Below are 19,626 nucleotides of genomic sequence, written 5' to 3'. Positions count from 1 at the left end.
GGTGAGGTAGGGTCTTGGATCTATTAATTCTTCACCTTCTGTAATTATTTGGTGTAAATTTGGAATATTTTGTAATGGATGCAATCTTCCAATATCCTTTAAATTGGAGAAACTACATCTGATTCATATCTTCTATATATAAATCAACAGCAGTGTGAACATTACAATGATTATTTTAATATTAAAGTTTCCGAAGCATGTTTGAATAGTAAACACGTTTTCACAACTAGTGTACATGTCTTTATCAAACCCTTCTGAAAAGTAAACGCGGAAGATGATGTTGATGGTGTTGTTGGTCCACAACACACTTTCAGAAACATTTTATGCTTGTGCCAGTACTGAAACAACCACAGCCATTTCCTCTTTAGGTTGTCAACAGCCAAAACTTTGTTTCGGAGTGAATATTAGCCACTTAGTTTCCTTTTTGTTATTGCACTGTAACTGCTATATATTTCTCTGTATTCCAAGCATTCTAATATACAATTACACATATTTTGTTATCCTTTTCTTTTCTCTTAACATGTTATCTAGAGCTATCTCTTTTTCATGATCTCTTCCGCTACCTCTCCTTCATCACCTTCTTCCTCTGTTTTTTTCTCCTCCTTGTCGCCAATGGGGTCACCTTCTTTACACCATTTTTCTACTCCTATTACCCTTAAACTTACAAATAAAAAATTTCTGAACTGAAAACAACAAGATCTTCTTCATCTTTTTGATGGTACTCATGTTCCATCTCAGTTTCTCCCTTTGCAAGAACAAGATCAAGAACCCACCGTCAATCCCCTCTTTCTCTACTATCATAAGCAAGACCAACTTCTCGTCGCATGGTTGCTGGCTTCCATGTCCTTCTCCATCTTAACCAAAATGGTTGGTCTGGACTCTTCCATTGCTATCTAGACACGCTTATCCACATATTACGCCTTCCATACAAGGGCCACCATCAAGAAACTTTGTCTTCTTCCTCACACACCCAAGAATGACCGCACAGTTGCAAACTACCTTCTTGATATCAAAAAGATTGTTGACTCTCTATCTGCCATTGGTGCTTCCATTTCAAATGTCGAACACATAGATGCCATTCTTGATGGTCTATCGAAGGAATATGATGGTTTCATCACTGCTGATCTCTCACGTATTGATCCCTACACTGCTGACGAACTGAAATCTTTACTTCTGGCTCAAGAAGAAAGGTTTGAGAAACATAAACTCATTCAAAATTCCATCATTCAAGCCAATCAAGTTTCCACGCAATGGTTTTCATCTCATCCCACCAAGAAACCCAATTTTCACACCAAACCCTACCGTGATGGTCACAACTAGAGTCGCCCGTGGTATCCAACCTCTGTGCCTGTCTTTTCTGGACCGCGACCTATCACTCGTTCTACTTTTCGCCATCCTACACCTTGGAACTCTAGTAAACCTCACTGTCAGATTTGCCACAAACAAGGGCATAATGCTGATACTTGTTGGCATATGTATGATCCTCCTACTGCTTCTTCTTTTACAGCTAACATCTCTCAATCTTCCATCTCAACCGGTGATGATTCTGCTTCATCTATTCTGGGTACTCTGTCAACTATAGAAGATCCTCTTTGGTACCCCGATAGTGGCGCTACCAATCATGTCACTAATGATCCTTCTGTTTTTCACAACAAATCCATCTATCATGGTTCCGAATCTTTAAAGGTTGGCAATGGTCAAGGTATGAATATTATACATACTGGATCTGCTTTCTATATTGCACCACACACACACAAAGTTTCTTCTACATCATCAGCTGCATGTACCTTTTATCACCAAAAATTTGATTAGTGTTGCTCAATTTACTAAAGACAATAATGTCTATTTTGAATTATATCCTCACTCTTGTTTTGTTAAACATCAGGACACTCACGAGATTCTCATTCAAGAAATAGTTAGAGATGGTCTATATGTTTTTCCTTCTTCCCCTGCTTCACTCTCTTACACTGCTAATCATGCTTCATACAAACTGAATGTTCCTCCCTTACAGCTCTGGCATAACATGCTTGGGCACAACAATTTTCCTATTGTTCAACGTGTTTTAAAATCTTGTAATATACAATATAACTTTCAGACACAATTTTGTAATGCATGTGTGTTCGGTAAGGCACACCAACTTCTTCTTCATGCTTTTGTTAACAATTACACTGCACCTTTACAATTGGTTTTCATTGACATTTGGGGACCTTCACCAGTATGTGCATCCAATGGTTCACGCTATTATATTTCTTTCTTTGATGCTTATAGTCGTTATACATGGATGTTTGTTATTTCTCATAAATCTCAAGCTTCCCTTGCTTTTACTCATTTTAAGATATTTGCTGAAAATCAAACTGGATATAAACTAAAAGCTATTCAAACTGATAACGCCAAAGAGTTTCTATGCTTCAAGCAATTTACTACAACTTTTGGCATTCATCATCGTCTTATATGTCCACACACTCATGAGTATAATGGATCCATCAAAAGAAAGCATAAACATATCACCGACATGGGGCTCACTCTTCTTTCTGTTGCCTCTCTACCTCTCAAGTTCTGGGCTGAGGCATTCATGACTGTTGTTCACATCATAAACCTCTTACCCTCTCCTGTTATTGGTAACCAATCTCCTCATGCTTTTCTTTTCCCCCATGCACCTGATTACACAACCTTAAGAACTTTTGGTTGTGCTTGTTATCCTCTTCTTCGACCATCAACAAACACAAGCTTGATTTTTGCTCGTCTTGTTGCATCTTTCTTGGCTATAACATTCACAATCATGGTTACATCTGCCTTTCTTCATCTGGTAAGGTTTACATATCTTGCCATGTTCTTTTTCAAGAAGATCTTTTCCATATAATATACCACAATACAATTTTATTCCACATTCTTCTCCAGAAATCCTTTCTCCTAACCCTGCTCCCATTCCCTTAATAATCTCGCAACCCACATCTTCTCCTCCTTCTACTACTTTCCCTATTTCCCATGTTTCCTCTCATTCTTCTGATCTTCCCTCCTCTGACACCATCCAACTCTCTTCTTCTGATCTCTCTCTTCCCCATTCTCGTACTACTATAAATCTCAATAATCACTCCATGATAATACAATCAAAAGCAGGTATCTTCAAACCTAAAACATTTCTTTCTAACACTAATTTGCAGTCTTTATACTTGCTACTGTTACTGAAGCTCTTCACTCTCCATAGGGGTTTCAAGCTATGACAGATGAATATGATGCTCTTATAAACAACAATACCTAGTTTCTCATCTCTCTTCCCAGCGGTTGCAAAGTTGTTGGTTGCAGGTGGGTTTTCAAAAACAAGTACAATGATGATGACTCGTTTCAAAGGAACAAGGCACATCTCTTAGCCAAAGGCTTCAGTTAAACTGCGGGCACTGATTACAATGAAACCTATAGTCTTGTTGTCAAGCTAGCAACCATTCATGTTGTTCTTTCCCATGTTGTTTCTGTTGCATGACCCATACACCAAGTTGATGTTAACAATGCTTTTCTGAATGGTGATCTTCAAGAAGATGTTTACATGCAGCAACCTCCTGGTTTTCAATCATCCTCTCCTCATCTTGTATGCAAGCTTCAGAAAGCCATATATGGCCTCAAGTAAGCGCCACGCTCCTGGTTTGAAAAGCTACGTTCTACCTTGGAATCCATTATTTTTCATTATACTACTAGTGATACCTCTTTATTTATTAAGTTCCATTCATCTTATACCGTTTTCATTTTAATCTGTGTTGATGACATTATAATTACAGGATCCCCAGCTTCTCACATTCAAGATCTGATACGCACCCTTGGCTCCTTCTTTGTTGTAAAAGATTTAGGACGTCTCCATTAATTTCTTGGCATCGAAGTTCAGCATCTCAAAGATGGAAGCATTCTTCTCTCTCGGACCAAATACATCATTGATCTTCTTCAACGAACCCACATGCACCAAGCTCATTCGCTTCCCGCTCCCATGCAGACTGCTCTTCGTCTGTCACAGGATGCTTCTCCAGCTGTCAAAGATCCCACCTTATATCGCTCTATAGTTGGTTCTCTACAGTATATTCTTGTCACCCGCCCTAAGCTTTCTTATGTTGTTAATAAGGTATGCCAGTTCATGCAAGATCCTTAGGAACACCACTAGAAAGCAGTCAAACTTATCCTACGATACCTTGCCAGAACTACTACGCACGGTTTGCTTATTAGATGCATCTCATCCACAAACATCCTTGCTTTCAGTGATGTAGACTGGGGCAGTGATGTAGACAATCGCAAATTCACAACTGGTTACTGTGTTTATCTTGGATTCAACATCATCACTTGGTCTTCTCATAAGCAAAAGGTTGTTTCAAGAAGTAGTACTGAAGCAGAGTATCGGATCATAGTTGTTGTCCTCACTGAAGTTATTTGGCTTCATTATCTTCTCCATGAGTGTTGTCTTACTCAGTGTAAATCCAGTCATGCACTCTCGCACAAAACACTTTGAACTTGACCTTCATTTTGTTAGGGACTATGTTCAAAAGCAGTTTGTCAAGATAATCCACCTTCCAACTAAGTTTCAAGCCACGGATCTTTCACAAAACCTATATCTAGACCCTCTTTTTTCTAGCTTTCGTAATAAACTTATGGTTGTTGAGAAACCATAAGTTTAAGGAGAGGATATTGACGACCATAAGTAAAACGACTTTACTTTTAAAGATGAAATCATGTTCAACCTAATACGAATTTAATTAAATTTCTTTTATTAATTAAATAAAGTCATGTCAATTTTACACCACGTTTGTCTCATCAGTTTTGAACTAATATTTTGTTACTTAGACATGACTTTTTTTAAACTTCATACGTTTATAAAATTAAAAGTGTTAGTAATCTATACCTATATATAAAGGGATTCCCCTCTTAACTGCTCTTAATTTTTTTTCCTATTTTATCCTTATATTAATATTTAATTTTATTATTATATTATGGTCATTGTGTCATTTCTTATTCCCCTCTTAACTGCTCTTAATTTGTTTTTCCATTTTATCCTTACTTAATAATTTATTGTATTAATTTATTTTGGTTAGTTGGACATTTTATAATTTCAAAAATTAATAAAATAATTTTGAAATTTATTTTATTTGTTATTATTTAACTGGAGAGTGGAGAGATTGATTAGTTACTTTTGTGTTTTAAAGATCTTCTTTATTAAATAAAAAATTAAAGATATTTGTAATATTTTGTAGACCACTTTAGTGGGAGGGTGAAGATTTGTTACGTTACTTTTTTTATTTAAACTGATATTCTCTTTTATTAAAATTGTAGAATTTTAAAATTGATTTAAGAAACGGATTTTATGATTCTCCACTGCACATAACCCACGTATCATACTCCCCACTTCCTCTATCATATATAAGTACCTACTCCCCACTTTCTCTCTCCACTACACATAACACATTCTTTTTTTACCATACTTCTCACTTTCTTTTCTCTTTCCTTTTCACTTTCATGTAAATAAATAAATTCATTCATTCTCTTTGCCATATGCAACTTTTAATTACCGCTCTTTACTATTTTATTAACCTACTCTTTAATAGTATACTCTTTAACTTCTCATTTTAATGTTATTAAGAGAAATTGTTTTTGAAGAATAAAAAAATACTAAAGAAAGAGAAATAAAAAATGCGGATACACACTACTATTTAATTGTATACTCTTTAACTTCTCATTTTAATTTTATTAAGAGAAATTATTTTTGAAAAATAAAAAAAAATACTAAAGAAACAAAAATAAAAAATGCGGATACACATGTCCCGCTAGTATATATAAAAATTATTTGTTTGTTAAATGGAAAATTTTAAAAAGTTAATAAATTTATGAAAAAAAAACAGAAATTTCTTTTGACAAATTTTATAAAGTTTTAAACTGTAAATAAAAATGTTGACTTTTGATAGATAACTCGAATTAAAATAGATTAAAAATGAAATTGCACTAATTGAAGTAAAATATGTTCTTAAAAGGGATAAGGATATCAATTTTTTCAAAAATCAACCATTTATTAATAATTTTTTATTTTATAGTATTCTTGAGATTTTTTTTTTATATTTTAAACTTTTAGTTTACATTTTAAGTTTAGTGTTTTAACACCATATTTTATTTAAATTTTCAATTAAATAATAAATTTTCTCAATTATATACATTTAATAAATTAATAATTTAATTAATTATTACAAATTTTTAAAAAATAAACAAATTTTCTTTGAAAAAATTAAATAAAACTGAAGACGAAGTGACGCCCTTACAAAAACCACTCATTTTTTTCTACTAATTTCATCGTAAATTTACCTCTTCTTTGAAAAAACTTATTGTGTACCAATTCTATAATTCAATTAGTCCCTAAACAAAACTATCAAACTATCCAAAAACTAAGAAAAAGCTATCAGAATTATAGATCCACCAAAATCACCGAGAAAAGCGGTTTTCCATATCATAAAACAAGTAAACGCGGAAGATGGTTTTTTAATTTTTGTAATATTCTAAAAATAATAATATTTTATTTTATTTTATTTTTTAATATTGTATTTTAAAACTGTATTGTTTTTTAATTTTAATTTGTATTTTTTTTATTGAACGAAATTAAGTGTTGACACAAATAGAGAAGAAAGAGCAACAATGACTAAGAGACAAGGGGTTTTCAATGTTTTTGAAATCAAAGTATCAAAAGGATATACATATTTATTATTGTAGTTTTCAATGTTTTTGAAATTAAAGTATAAAAAGGATACATATTTATTATTGTATATAATATTTAATATTTTCTTTTTACAAATTAATTTGAGGATTTTTATAATGAAACAGAACTAGATAACACAAATAGATTGGAAAACAGAAAGAATTGGAAAATCTAAACTCAATTCATATATTTAAGAATTATACAATTTCACTAATAATACAGAAAATTAATTTGTAAAAGTTAATTTGTATATATAAAATAACGAAAGTTAAATTTGTATAAATTTCAATAATAAAACAGAAAATTAAATTTCTATAAATTTCTTTAAACTTTGTGAAATGAAGGAGAAAGTGAGTTTTGTCGTAGAGAAAGATCTAACATAAATAAACATTTTTTGTTCGATAGAGTGACAGATAACATAAGTGTCTCGATTACATAAAATCCCCACTTTTTTACTTGCATTCTCTGTAAATAATAAACTTAGATATCCACTTTTTCACTACAACTATAACATATTGTCAAAATCAACAAATAGATAATAAAAAGCTACAAAAAGAAGAGTTAGTAACTAACAAGATAACTTGCATGTATAAATATAGTTTTTTCAATCTGAATTTTCTTTTACGCCTCCTTTTATCCAAATCCTAGTTAATGGTCCACGACAACTAATCAATTAATTAATCATGATTAATTAATATTTTTGAACGTTGGCCTTAAAAACTGATCGATAGTCACGGACATTGGTCAATTCCAAAATCTTAGTCTTCAGTAACACCATCTTTTTACGAGGAAGAGGAAATGGTAAGAAATTATGTAAATTAATTTCTATAAAGTGACTCACATGACTTAGAGTTTGGATTTTGGGCCCAAATATGATTTAATAATAATAATAGAATAAAGGCCCATTGGTTAATGTGAGAAAAATATATATATGATGATATACCTAATGAAAACCTACATCTGATGGAGATTGGGTACTAAAACTATAAGGTTCTGTCTCTGCAAATAATAGTTGTCTTACTGTTAACCATCACGAAAGTGTGTGACAAGAACAAAATTGCAAGAGATAGATTGGGATAAAGGAGATAAAGTAACTGTTCAATTAGGATCACTCATGGATCAAGGTAAGTGCCTATTCCTTCTTGATTATATGATTGTGTGAGAATCATGATATGATAAAATTTATTTGTGAACATAAATTGTATGTGTTAAATTTACGTTTATTCATGTTTTGACTTACAAAAGTTACATTGATAACTTTTTTTCTTATAAACATAATCTACCAATATCTTAAGATAACTTACAAATGCTAATTATTAAATGTTAATTGCCATTTTATTAGAGAAAGAAGTGTGTGGATGATAAGTTCTGGATTGGAGGCTTTGACAGCAAAACAAGAACATGTCTCAGGCAAGATAATTAAAAGCCTTCGACTTAGTTCCTGTTATATATTAAAAAATTATTAAATAATGCATTTTATTATAGGACCCAATATATTGTTTTTAAGTTCGACTTTACTTTTCATTCTTCTAATTTTGAAATGAATATTCATAGTCCTTCAAATAATTTAGATAATGTTATAAAAGAAATTAAAAAGTTGTATAAAAACACAGTTTTAAAAAGTTAACTTTAATTTAATATTAGTTGTCTTTATTTATTTGTTTTTCAGAATTGATATGATTTGAAGTGATGTTAAAGATATTAAAAAATTACTTAACACCCGATAAAGTAAAAACATCACTTTCACAAGCACCACTGTAATGATATAATAATATATTAGTATATTAAATTTAAAAAATATATAATTAAAATATAAAATTGTAAAGTAAATATATTTTTTAAAATTAAAATATTATTTTTTTAAATAATTAAGTAAATATATTTATTTATAAAACAAATATAATTTATATAATTAAAATATTAATTTATTGAGTTATTAAGTAATCACATTTATTATTTGTGTTTAGAGTGTCAATCTATCATTACTCGATTTAATTAAAAAGTATAAAAATGAGAAAGAAGATAAAGATGGAGTACGTTTTTTCCAGAAATTGTTAGATACGTGTGTCTCAATAAGTATGTTGAGTAAGTACATTGTTAGATACGTGTTAATCAGTAAGTACGGTGGTTAATGGTACTTAAGACTATAAAGAGAAGAAGGAATTGAGAATGTAGAAGTGAAGAAATTATACAGCGAAAGTAAGGTGAGTAATGGTGCGAGCCATGGAAGGATCATCATCAGGTGTGAGAAAAGGAGCATGGAGTAAATTTGAAGATGAACTTCTCAAAGCATGCGTTCATCTTCACGGAGAAGGAAAATGGTACCTCGTTCCTCAAAGAGCAGGTCTACTTCTATGCATTTATTATTTTTCCATTTTGCGTTCATTAATTACCTGTGGTGCACAATGATCCAATTATATATAACTGAGACATCCTCGTAAAAGTTAATAAACATGAGTCCAATGTTGCTGTGTTTTGTACAAGTAGGGTTGAACAGATGCCAGAAGAGTTGTAGATTGAGATGGTTGAACTATTTGAAACCAAATATAAAGCGAGGAGATTTTAGTGAAGATGAAATTGATTTGATGATCAGATTGCATAAACTTTTGGGAAACAGGTTTGTATGTGTTATATTCACACTCATTGTAGTATGTAGTGATACCTCATGAGAAATATGACGTATAATTGATATTTGAAATATGCATAACTGTTTATTCCAAAAGGAAGTTTCTTTTGCTGTAAAGGAGTTATTCAGATATTCAGAGACGACCAAATAAACGAATAATTTTTTCGAGATATTCTCAAACACATCTTTCTAAACACACTTGTTTTATAACCATCTCTTATCATTTTTGAGATTTTAAGAAATTTGAATCGAACTATGAAGTGTATGTTAAAAAAGAGAGAATCTATTAAATGTTATGTTGGTGGCTGACAATGACAGTATAAATGTTGTGTCCATGTTATTTAATTAGATTGCTATTTTTGACATCAATATAAGTTACGTAGGAACTACTTTAAAATATGCATTTTGAATGATAGAGTACGAATAGCACTCTGAATTTTGGGAGCTCTTAGGAACTTGCAGGCCTGACAACTGTGTATGATTTTACATATACACACCTTTTCTACGTTTAATTGAGTGTTTTTAAATGTTTTTTTATTTATTTAATTCATTCTTTATCATCCACTCCATAATTCACTTTAATAATATATTATATTAAAAGATACGGATACCAGAGATATAGAAGGATCCTAATATTAAGTCTTTTTTAATTATCAGTTGTTTCTTTTTATAGTGGTGAATAACCTTTTTATAGTGGTGAATAACCTTTAATTATCAGTTGTTTCTTTTCCTCTTTAGTTAAACCTAGAATGAGTGTACTACTTGTATATATTCAGACCATTTGTTTTGATTTCAATAACAAGAAAACTGAGATATTCATTCTCATATCTTTTACCTTCTTTTTACTCTTTTGTTCATCTTTGTTCTCTTTTATTCATCTTTGTTCTATTTTGTAATATGGTATCAGAGTCATTTCGAGTATATGCTAGCGAGTGTTTGTGTTAGACCTATCGTGTCACCTGCTATCGGCCGCTAACGGACCACCCATGATATATAGTCTCACGCACGAGCTGTCACTCTCGGCGTGAGGGGTGTGTTGAAGATCCCATATCGACTAAAGATTAAGACATTTCATTGTATATAAGTGGGTGCAAACCTCACCCCCATGATCCGGTTTTATGGGATTGAGTTAGGCTTAAAGTTCACTTTCTAATATATTATATATTAAAATTTTGAATTAAAAAATAAAATAAATATAAGTAAAATATTTTTATTTTATATTGTTAAATAATTTTTTTCATTTATGAATATTGTGCCTGCGTGAGTAGTGTTGATCCACGTTGATACATAATTTGCTTGTCTTTGACCTATTCAATGTTAAGTAATAACTGCTTTTGCCACGTATTTATTATTTCATATTATTTATTATTTATTAAAACCTTCGGGATAAAAATATCAAAATAACAACACCTTTACATAATTGTGAACGCAGGTGGTCCCTGATTGCAGGAAGACTTCCGGGAAGAACTTCAAATGATGTGAAAAATTACTGGAACACCTACACACGACGTAAATTACACTCTCAGAACAGAGTAAAGCAATCAACATCAAAAACTTGTCCCAACTTACTGCAAGGCGAATTTATAAACACTTCCAAAGTTGGTGTTAGTAAAGAAGGTGCAGCTGCTTCGTCAAATTGGTGGGAAACTCTGTGTGATGAGAATATTACAGTGAACAATACATGCTTCTTTGGAGAGGAAGATGCGGTGTTTGATGAACTATGGAATCAACAACTTACTTCAATTGATTCTCACTTTCTTACAGAAGCTGAAACTTGGAGCCAAATCTTTCTTGACCTAGAAATTAATTAGTATATATATTGTATATTTATGTATGTGTGTGGTGCTGGCACAAGAAGGAAAACTCTTACTTTTTCTTCTGATACTCATTCTTTTGTTTGTGAATGTATACAAACCTGTTTATAAAATCTAAGAAAATTATCTTTGTTGTTTACGAGTTCAATTAAAAGTTTGGTCTTGGATTAATGTTAGATTTCGATCCTGTTTCGTTTTTCTTTTCTAGTTGGTGTATGGTACCTTTGGAATGTATGAGAATGGTTGTTTGATTTAGTTTAAGTATATGCCCAGTTAGTGCTTGTGTTTGTTAATTTAGAGATTTTAACTAGTAGTTGGTTTGGTATCTCTTATTTCTTTTGCATAAGGATTGAACCACCCTGAAGTGACTCGCATTTATTAATTTAATATTATCGATAAAAAAAAATAAAAATAATCTTGCTTTAATTATATTTAATAGGACAATCAAACAATATTTGCCTCCTCCGGATTACTTTACCCTTTAGAAGAAACAATTACTACAATTAATTGATTAAAATCCAAAGTCTAAAATAAACTTCTTCCATAAGATAAAAACCATGGCAAAATTAAAATAATTTTTTAAAAATAGTTAAATAAATGTAATATTTACAAAAAAAATGATTTTAATTTGTTATAATTTATGATTGAGATTTTTTTCTTACTTTTTGTTTATTTTATTTGAGTTTTCTATTGAAAGATAAAAATTATAAAATAAAATTTATTTTTTATTCTTAGAACAAAATAAATTGAAAGAATTCCATTCATCTAATTAATAAATTTATGGTTCCTTGTACGTTTAAATAGAAAAATACAGATGAAGAAGTTTTATAGGCTAGGCGGTAAGTAAAAAACAACCCACCAATTAATAATACTTGAATACTTTATTTTATTTAATAGAAAAAAAATGCATAAACTTTGAATTGTTTTAATATTGAAATTCATTAGAACAGTTGGAATTTAATTCTATATAAATACGTTAGTTGTATATATTGTCATACATTTAATGAAAGTTTTCTAATTGGACAATTATTCTCGATGGGGAAAGGGTCCACTCACATTAATATCTCCCCACATTTTATATGAAACAAATAGTATTTCTTTTCATTAATTATACACTGTATAAAAAATATTACATTTGCATAAATATTAGAGTGATGACATTAAATACCACTATACAAGATATCACTTTTGTATATTAAATTAATGTGTATTTTCTTATTTACTTTTAAAATTATGTTTTATAAAAATTTTAAAAATTAATTAAATAAAAAATAGAATATTATATAAGAAAGAAAAAATTTATTTGATTAAATATTTATTAATAACAACAAATAAGACATTAATACTTTTTAATTTCATTATACATACACACACGTATATTTCGTACAAATATAGATATAAAAATTTAAAACCTTAATTAACTAACATAATCGTTTCATATACTAATGGGAAAAGAAATATAATTATTTTATTTATAGAAATATTAAATTAATAGCCTGAAAGGCTACATTAGTATCTTTTGTCTTGTTTTTTTACATATTTATCAATTTTATTCATATTATATATTATGTATTTCATTTTCAAAACATACTTTATAACCTATTTTTTATAAAATATTAATTAAGCAATAAATTGTGTCCTATTACATATAGTTTTATTTATTTATGTAGCTGTATGCTGATAAAAAACAAACAAATAAATTATACAGCTGTATAATGAGCATGATGTAAATTTGGAATATTTTGTAATGGACGCAGACTTCCAAGATCCTTTAAATTGGAGAAACTACATCTGATTCATATCTTCTATATATAAATCAACAGCAGTGTGAACATTACAATGATTATTTTAATATTAAAGTTTCCGAAGCATGTTTGAATAGTAAACACGTTTTCACAACTAGTGTACATGTCTTTATCAAACCCTTCTGAAAAGTAAACGCGGAAGATGATGTTGATGGTGTTGTTGGTCCACAACACACTTTCAGAAACATTTTATGCTTGTGCCAGTACTGAAACAACCACAGCCATTTCCTCTTTAGGTTGTCAACAGCCAAAACTTTGTTTCTTAGTGAACAATCACAACATGCTTTTCTCATAACTCACATAAACAACTTATATTTTATATAGTGTTGTGTAAAACAATTATGGTCACGTAGTAAATTTAAAGATGAATCCAACATCATAGGAAGAGTATAATTAGATTTTCACTTTGACGTATTTTCATGAGGTATATACGTTAAACCAGTACACGCCGTGATTGTAGGACATGCAGATTCTTTTTGTTCACAGTAACCTATATATTCACACCGACAAACCAAATTTTTGTTCAAGATTTGAAATGGAATGATGAATTAGTTAGGAAGGTTGGAAGTATATGGTAATCACGATATTGACAAAAAGATTTAAGTAGGTAAGTGATATAACAAGGCACACAAAAAATTCAATATCTAATTTATTTATTTATTTATGTACAAGAACATAAATACTTTTTATGGGACATAATTATTTTTGAAACAAATAAAATTATTAGAGATGATGAAATTCTACTTCCAAATAACTATATATTTAAGATTTGAATACACTAATTAATTTAAGCGTTACTAGTGGGTATCTCTCTATCACATTTCTTTCCAACTTTGGTTTTTGTTTCATTTCTGAAGCTGTATGAGTATGACCCATTACATGGAAACAATACAAGTTGAATTTTTATCCTACCTTATCTTCATTGCAGCTCTGAATTGATGTTTCTCTGAGCTTCTTTACTTTTTGTTGATTTGGAAGAACGAGAAGTTTCTCAGGAAAAAGGATGAAGTTTGGGAAAGAATTTCTCTCACAGATGGTGGCAGAATGGGAAGAAGCATACATGGATTACAACTCTCTCAAAACCATTCTGAAACACAAATCAAGGTTTATGGAGTTGAACGAGTCGGTAGCAATGGCATCCACTCCAAAAGGATCACTGAAGAGAAGGTTAACCCTCTATAGAGCCTTTAGTGGTCTTACAGGTAGACAAAGAGGGTCTCCAAAGAAGAGTGAGGATGAAGTTATACTTGTTCGTGCTGAGGAGGGTGAAGGTTCAGAAGGTTTGTACCAGACCATGTTCCTCAAGCCTTCTGAAGAAGGGGCAGAGCAAGATCTTGTGTTTTTCAAGAATCTTGATCGCGAGTTTAACAAGGTCAATAATTTCTACAAGAAAATGGTGAAGGAAATGGTTGAGGAGGCAGAGGAGTTAACTAAGCAAATGAATGCTTTGATTGCTTTAAGAATAAAGGTGGATAAGGTGGGGTTCAGAAATGTTGCTAGCAATGACAGATCAATTTCAATTTCCATGAATGATCATATAAATGATGCCAGGCCTGGTAAATCAGAACATGTTCTTTGTTTTGTATTTTCGTTTCTCCACAACACTAGATGAAGAAATAAGATAATGATTAAAATGTTCTTCTGATTTATACAATGAACATACAATTTTTATGTTGAGGAGTCACATTCTAACGGATTTAAAATCATTTTGAAGGTCACTCACGTGCGCACATGGATGTGATTCATGAAATTGAGTTGAGCAATGAAAGTCATTTGGAAAATGAAACTGGAAACTACGACAAACAAACCACTTCTAAGACTTCTGAGGAAGGCTTTAGACCAGCTTCAGTGGAGATCCTTGATCATGTTAAGATGACCATGACCACACTAGAGTCTCATATATCAACCATAAAAGGGCTTCTTTCGAGTTCAAAACCTGACCAAACATTTAGCAGGAAAGAGCTCACGAAAGCGGAGGAACAAATGAGCACAGCCTTAAAGGAATTCTATCGTAGGCTTCGACTTCTAAAAAGCTATAGGTGACATAGTTTTCCCCTTCCTTTGTTAACTTAGTAGTGAACACTGAAGAGAGCTTGATCATGTTTTACAATGCTAAACTTTATGCTTGATTGGTATGCAGTTTCTTAAACTTGTTGGCATTCTCAAAAATCATGAAGAAATATGACAAGGTCTGCTATATTATTTGAGTGAGGATCATTGGTTGTATTGTTTTATATTTGCCATTTATCTGACTACCAATTAAAACCATTGCAGGTCAGTTCAAGGAATGTATCAAAGGATTACTTAAAGATGGTGGACAGTTCATATGTTGGAAGCTCAGATGAGGTTCTATCCTAAAATCATATTCTTTTGTATTCTTTCCATTAATCAAAAGTTGTCTTTTAAACCCAAAATCCTGCTTTGTACAGGTTAATAGGCTCATGGTAAAGGTTGAACACGCCTTCATTAAGCACTTCGCAAATGGGAATCACAGGAAAGGAATGAACACATTGAGACCAACTGCTAAGAAGGAGCGCCATAGAATCACATTCTTACTGGGTAAGGGCAAGTGGTTGAATTTTAAATTATTGTTGCAAATCTTGAGGTGCATTTGTGTTATGGTTAACATTGAAAAATAATCAAGGTGATATTTATTAGTTTTGTTCATGTAACAAGTTTAAACGCAGAGATTCTCATGTACACAACCCTTGATTTAATTATGCTCAACAGAATTTCTATTCGTGCAATATGCCTCGTTACTATGTTTAGAGATAATAAACCGTTTTTCAGTTTAACTTCACACTGACACTTACTTTATCACATGTCAGGGTTATTTACTGGCTGCTCAATTGCCCTCATTGTGGCTCTTGTTATACTCATACATGTAAGAAATATTCTATACAGCGCGGGACGTACTAAATATATGGACAACATATTTCCTCTTTATAGGTAAGTTCATTTGAATTTGAATTATGCAGTTGCATCGTTCTGTGTATGTATATTTCTGTGAGCGTCTGGTATTCCACTAATGATTTCAAGTTCTTAGATGGTGTTCCACTACTTTGTTGTATGCCCCTTTTGGCAGAATGATGTCAAGAAACATGATTAATGAACATCAGTTCTTTTGCAGCCTCTTTGGATACCTAGTCTTGCATATGATCATGTACTCTGCAAATGTATACTTCTGGAGGCGTTATACAATCAACTACCCCTTTATATTTGGCTTCAAGGAAGGAACAGAATTGGGATATAGAGAAGTCTTTCTTCTTAGCTCTGGCCTTGCAGTACTCTCATTGGCTGCAGTCCTCTCAAACTTGGACATGGAGATAGAACAGAGAACAAAAAGTTTCTCAGCATTTACAGAATTAGTCCCTTTAGGCCTTGTCATTGTAAGTTAAAGAAAAGCATTTGTGAACTTAATTATCTTATTGTCTATGTGATTTGAAACACAATACTCTCCCTAAACAGATGATATTCATGTTTGTATTTCATGGTCTTTTTTTGTTGGATCATGGACGCATATGACTATAAGCTAGTGAATTTGTATTACAGGTTCTGCTTCTCATCACATTTTGTCCCTTCAACCTTATATATAAATCCAGTCGCTTCTTCCTTATTCGATGTGCATTTCATTGCGTTTGTGCTCCTCTTTACAAGGTAAAGAAAGAGAATTTCAAGAAAGCACTTTTTCTTGTTGGTCAAAATCTTACTGAGTAATATTGATTTTATCTATGCTTTCAGGTCAATCTCCCAGAAAATTTCTTGGCAGACCAGCTTACCAGTCAGGTCTATAAATATATCTCATACTAAAGCTTAACATTGATCACTTGTTGGATATGAAAGATAAGGTCAATTTATAGTATATAAGTCCGTACAAAGCTCTCTTTACAACATGGTTTTGTGAGGTTGAATTAGACTTAAATTCACTTCTTATTATGGAATCAAAGTTACCCGCTATCGGACCATCCATAAATATCCAATCTCATGTTCAATATGTATATGCCTTGAAACAAGGGGTGTTGGAAATTTCACATCAACTTACTTCTTAATACACTACTTTTACTCTTATGTATAATCTCTTTTGTTTGAGGTGGAATAACCACAAGATCTTTTTGTTGTGCTTCATCATATTTTGATCCTCCACTAATAGATATCAAGTGGTTAATTTGTTATAGATTTTCTATTAAAATAATGCTTCTCTTCTTTTTGGTCTCAGGTGCAAGCCTTTAGAAGTTTGGAATTCTATGTCTGCTACTATTTCTGGGGAAACATCAAGACCAGGTCAAACAAGTGCCTTAAAAGTGATGTCTACAGGGCATTTTATTTAATTGTAGCTATTATTCCGTTCTGGATCCGCTGTCTCCAGGTATGAACTTGATAGACTTAAAAAAGCATCTTTCATGTTTTAGTTTACATACAATTTGATCCCTAAAGTGGCAAGTTATGTTGCTTATACAAATTAGTACCTAGAAGTGTCAACTTGCTAACAAATGTACCCTACCAAGTTTGTCGACTCAAACAATTTCATCCTTGGAAAGACTAATTTGCACAGATAAAAACAGGGACCAAATTATATACACTTTATTTTCATTTTGAGAAAGTTAAAAAATGTTAACTGTGATGAAAATATGGATTATAAAATATGTAATTTGATTATCCTCTACAAAAAAATGTGATACAAAAGTTTCCCCTCATGAAGGATATTTTTACCAGGAGTTTCTTTTCTGCTAAACTCTTCTACCATGTTTTTAAGTTTGTTTTAGATCTCATATCACATTGAGGGGTGTGTGAAATATGTGTTAGAAAGTTTCCATTTTGAATCATTGGGTTGTATTGTAATTGTATTGAATCTAATATTATAGTTATTATTTGAAGTGCTTTCGACGCTTACTTGAAGAAAGAAATACGATGCACGGTCTGAATGGGCTAAAGTACATCTCAACAATAGTAGCACTTGTGATGAGGACTACTAATGAGTTCCATAAAGGAATCGTTTGGAAAATTCTGGCTGCAATTTCTTCAAGCATTGCAACGATTTTTAATACATATTGGGATGTTGTCATAGACTGGGGTTTGCTTAGAAGAAATTCAAAAAATCCATGGTTGAGAGAAAAACTCTCTGTACCAAACAAAAGTGTATATTTTGCTGCTATGGTAAGTTATTATTAAGTTTCAACTATGTATACATCATATACTCTTCTCTGTTGTGTTGGTTATTGTTGACTTTTGCAAATATGAATAACTTTTCAGGTGTTGAATGTTGTATTGCGACTTGTATGGATGCAATCTGTTTTAGGCATTACGGAAGCTCCTTTTCTGCATAAAACAGCTTTGACTGCTCTTGTAGCATGCTTGGAGATCCTTCGCCGTGGTATTTGGAATTTTTTCAGGTATACTCTGTTGTGTTCAATTCAAAAGCATTACTAGCAATGTAGCAGAATGTGAATTTGTATGGAAGTGCATGCTGGTATTGGTCATGATTGCATTTTCACTAACAAAACATGGGATTTATGCATGAAACCTGATATATCTAAGAAGAAGAGATTCAAACTGACTTATAAAATCGACTTATAAATTATAAAGTGAAATTTACCCTCACTAGGTAAATTATAAATTGTTGCTTTGATTTCTTGGTGACCTGAAATTTCCAATATAGTATCTGCAAAAAGCAGAACTTCATAATGCTCAATAGCTGAAATTCATGCATTAGCATATGGAATTTGTTAGCAAAGGAAACAATTTCTCTTGTTAGCAGAGAATTGGCACCTTTTAATTTGGCAGCTTATTGTGAAATTATGAATATGTTTTACAATCCATTGTACTATAAACTCATTAATCATGTAGTTATTGTTACTTAGCTAATAAGATGATTGTTTTAATGTGAACACTGAACAGGTTGGAGAATGAACACTTGAACAATGTTGGGAACTACCGAGCATTCAAATCAGTACCTCTGCCTTTTAATTATGAAGATGAAGAGAGCGAATCATGACAGTGTCAAGATTTGGTTTCACCTTTGTAAAACACAAATCACTTTTATAACTCCCAATTTTGGCTTGGTCCATTCAAAATACGAATGTTGGGTTAATACATTATCAATTTTGACCAGTGTGCACATTTTCTGCAGAGGAAGTTATAAAATATTCATGTATAAACATAATAGTAGACAAAATATAAACATATATTATATAAAATATTCATGTAATTTTATTAACAGAGATGTGTCCTATTATATTAAATGAATAAAACAATTTTAACAAATCTTACAACAACAAAAAAACATCACAGTTTTCCTTCAATTTATTCATTTATCATTTCTATCATAATTGTCAAGAGCATTTTTTATTCCCTTTTATTATCTCTCTACAATATTATATCAAAAAAAATTGAAATCAAGGAGATAGATTCAAGTTCCCTCTAAATAAAAACACATCAAATAAGTGCATATCTCAATCACAATTCATGCTCCTATCTCAATACTGATAAATTTTAAATAATTTCGATAACATCTTACATCTTGCTCTATTATTAGTCATTTTATGAATCTTTGACTATTTTTACACAATCAACATAACATTATTTCCAGCCAATAGAATTATGTCTATAACATCTAATCATGGAGAAAGAAGTCATCAACAAACATTCAAAGATTATATTATGCCCAAACTT

The 19,626-nt window shown here is 31.3% G+C and overlaps 2 protein-coding genes and 1 long non-coding RNA gene across 3 annotated transcripts; all 3 read left to right on the top strand.

Moving 5' to 3' along the window:
• The first annotated feature begins 379 nt into the window (after window positions 1–379).
• On the top strand, window positions 380–4,608 carry LOC137827068 (uncharacterized). Its single transcript, XR_011083642.1, has 2 exons — window positions 380–3,618; window positions 3,771–4,608. It is a non-coding gene; the product is annotated as an uncharacterized lncRNA (long non-coding RNA).
• A 4,303-nt stretch (window positions 4,609–8,911) lies between these two features.
• LOC137827067 (transcription factor MYB114-like) lies at window positions 8,912–11,181 on the top strand. The gene is made up of 3 exons (XM_068633278.1): window positions 8,912–9,056; window positions 9,200–9,329; window positions 10,771–11,181. The coding sequence occupies exons 1-3, from the start codon at window positions 8,924–8,926 to the stop codon at window positions 11,147–11,149; spliced, it is 642 nt and encodes a 213-aa protein (XP_068489379.1). The 5' UTR covers window positions 8,912–8,923; the 3' UTR covers window positions 11,150–11,181.
• A 2,564-nt stretch (window positions 11,182–13,745) lies between these two features.
• Window positions 13,746–19,056, top strand: LOC137826187 (phosphate transporter PHO1 homolog 9-like). Its single transcript, XM_068632072.1, has 13 exons — window positions 13,746–14,513; window positions 14,672–14,996; window positions 15,098–15,146; window positions 15,232–15,303; window positions 15,387–15,516; window positions 15,786–15,906; window positions 16,088–16,346; window positions 16,510–16,614; window positions 16,699–16,743; window positions 17,174–17,323; window positions 17,833–18,111; window positions 18,208–18,347; window positions 18,853–19,056. Exons 1-13 carry the CDS (start codon window positions 13,961–13,963, stop codon window positions 18,947–18,949), a joined length of 2,325 nt encoding a protein of 774 aa, XP_068488173.1. The 5' UTR covers window positions 13,746–13,960; the 3' UTR covers window positions 18,950–19,056.
• Window positions 19,057–19,626: the final 570 nt, after the last annotated feature.

The sequence above is a fragment of the Phaseolus vulgaris genome, chromosome 8 (assembly GCF_000499845.2).
Source record: "Phaseolus vulgaris cultivar G19833 chromosome 8, P. vulgaris v2.0, whole genome shotgun sequence".
Taxonomy (NCBI): domain Eukaryota; kingdom Viridiplantae; phylum Streptophyta; class Magnoliopsida; order Fabales; family Fabaceae; genus Phaseolus; species Phaseolus vulgaris.
The sequence above is the reverse complement of the archived record's forward strand: the minus strand, read 5'-3'. Positions and strand labels throughout refer to the sequence as shown.

Bases quoted from the DNA above. Each gene is read 5' to 3' on its own strand.
- LOC137827067 (XM_068633278.1), top strand. From the start codon at position 8,924: ATGGTGCGAGCCATGGAAGGATCATCATCAGGTGTGAGAAAAGGAGCA. The intron at 9,057-9,199 runs GTCTACTTCTAT...TTGTACAAGTAG, and splicing joins CCTCGTTCCTCAAAGAGCAG to GGTTGAACAGATGCCAGAAG. The intron at 9,330-10,770 runs GTTTGTATGTGT...TTGTGAACGCAG, and splicing joins CATAAACTTTTGGGAAACAG to GTGGTCCCTGATTGCAGGAA.
- LOC137826187 (XM_068632072.1), top strand. From the start codon at position 13,961: ATGAAGTTTGGGAAAGAATTTCTCTCACAGATGGTGGCAGAATGGGAA. The intron at 15,147-15,231 runs GTCTGCTATATT...AAACCATTGCAG, and splicing joins TCATGAAGAAATATGACAAG to GTCAGTTCAAGGAATGTATC. The intron at 15,304-15,386 runs GTTCTATCCTAA...TGCTTTGTACAG, and splicing joins ATGTTGGAAGCTCAGATGAG to GTTAATAGGCTCATGGTAAA.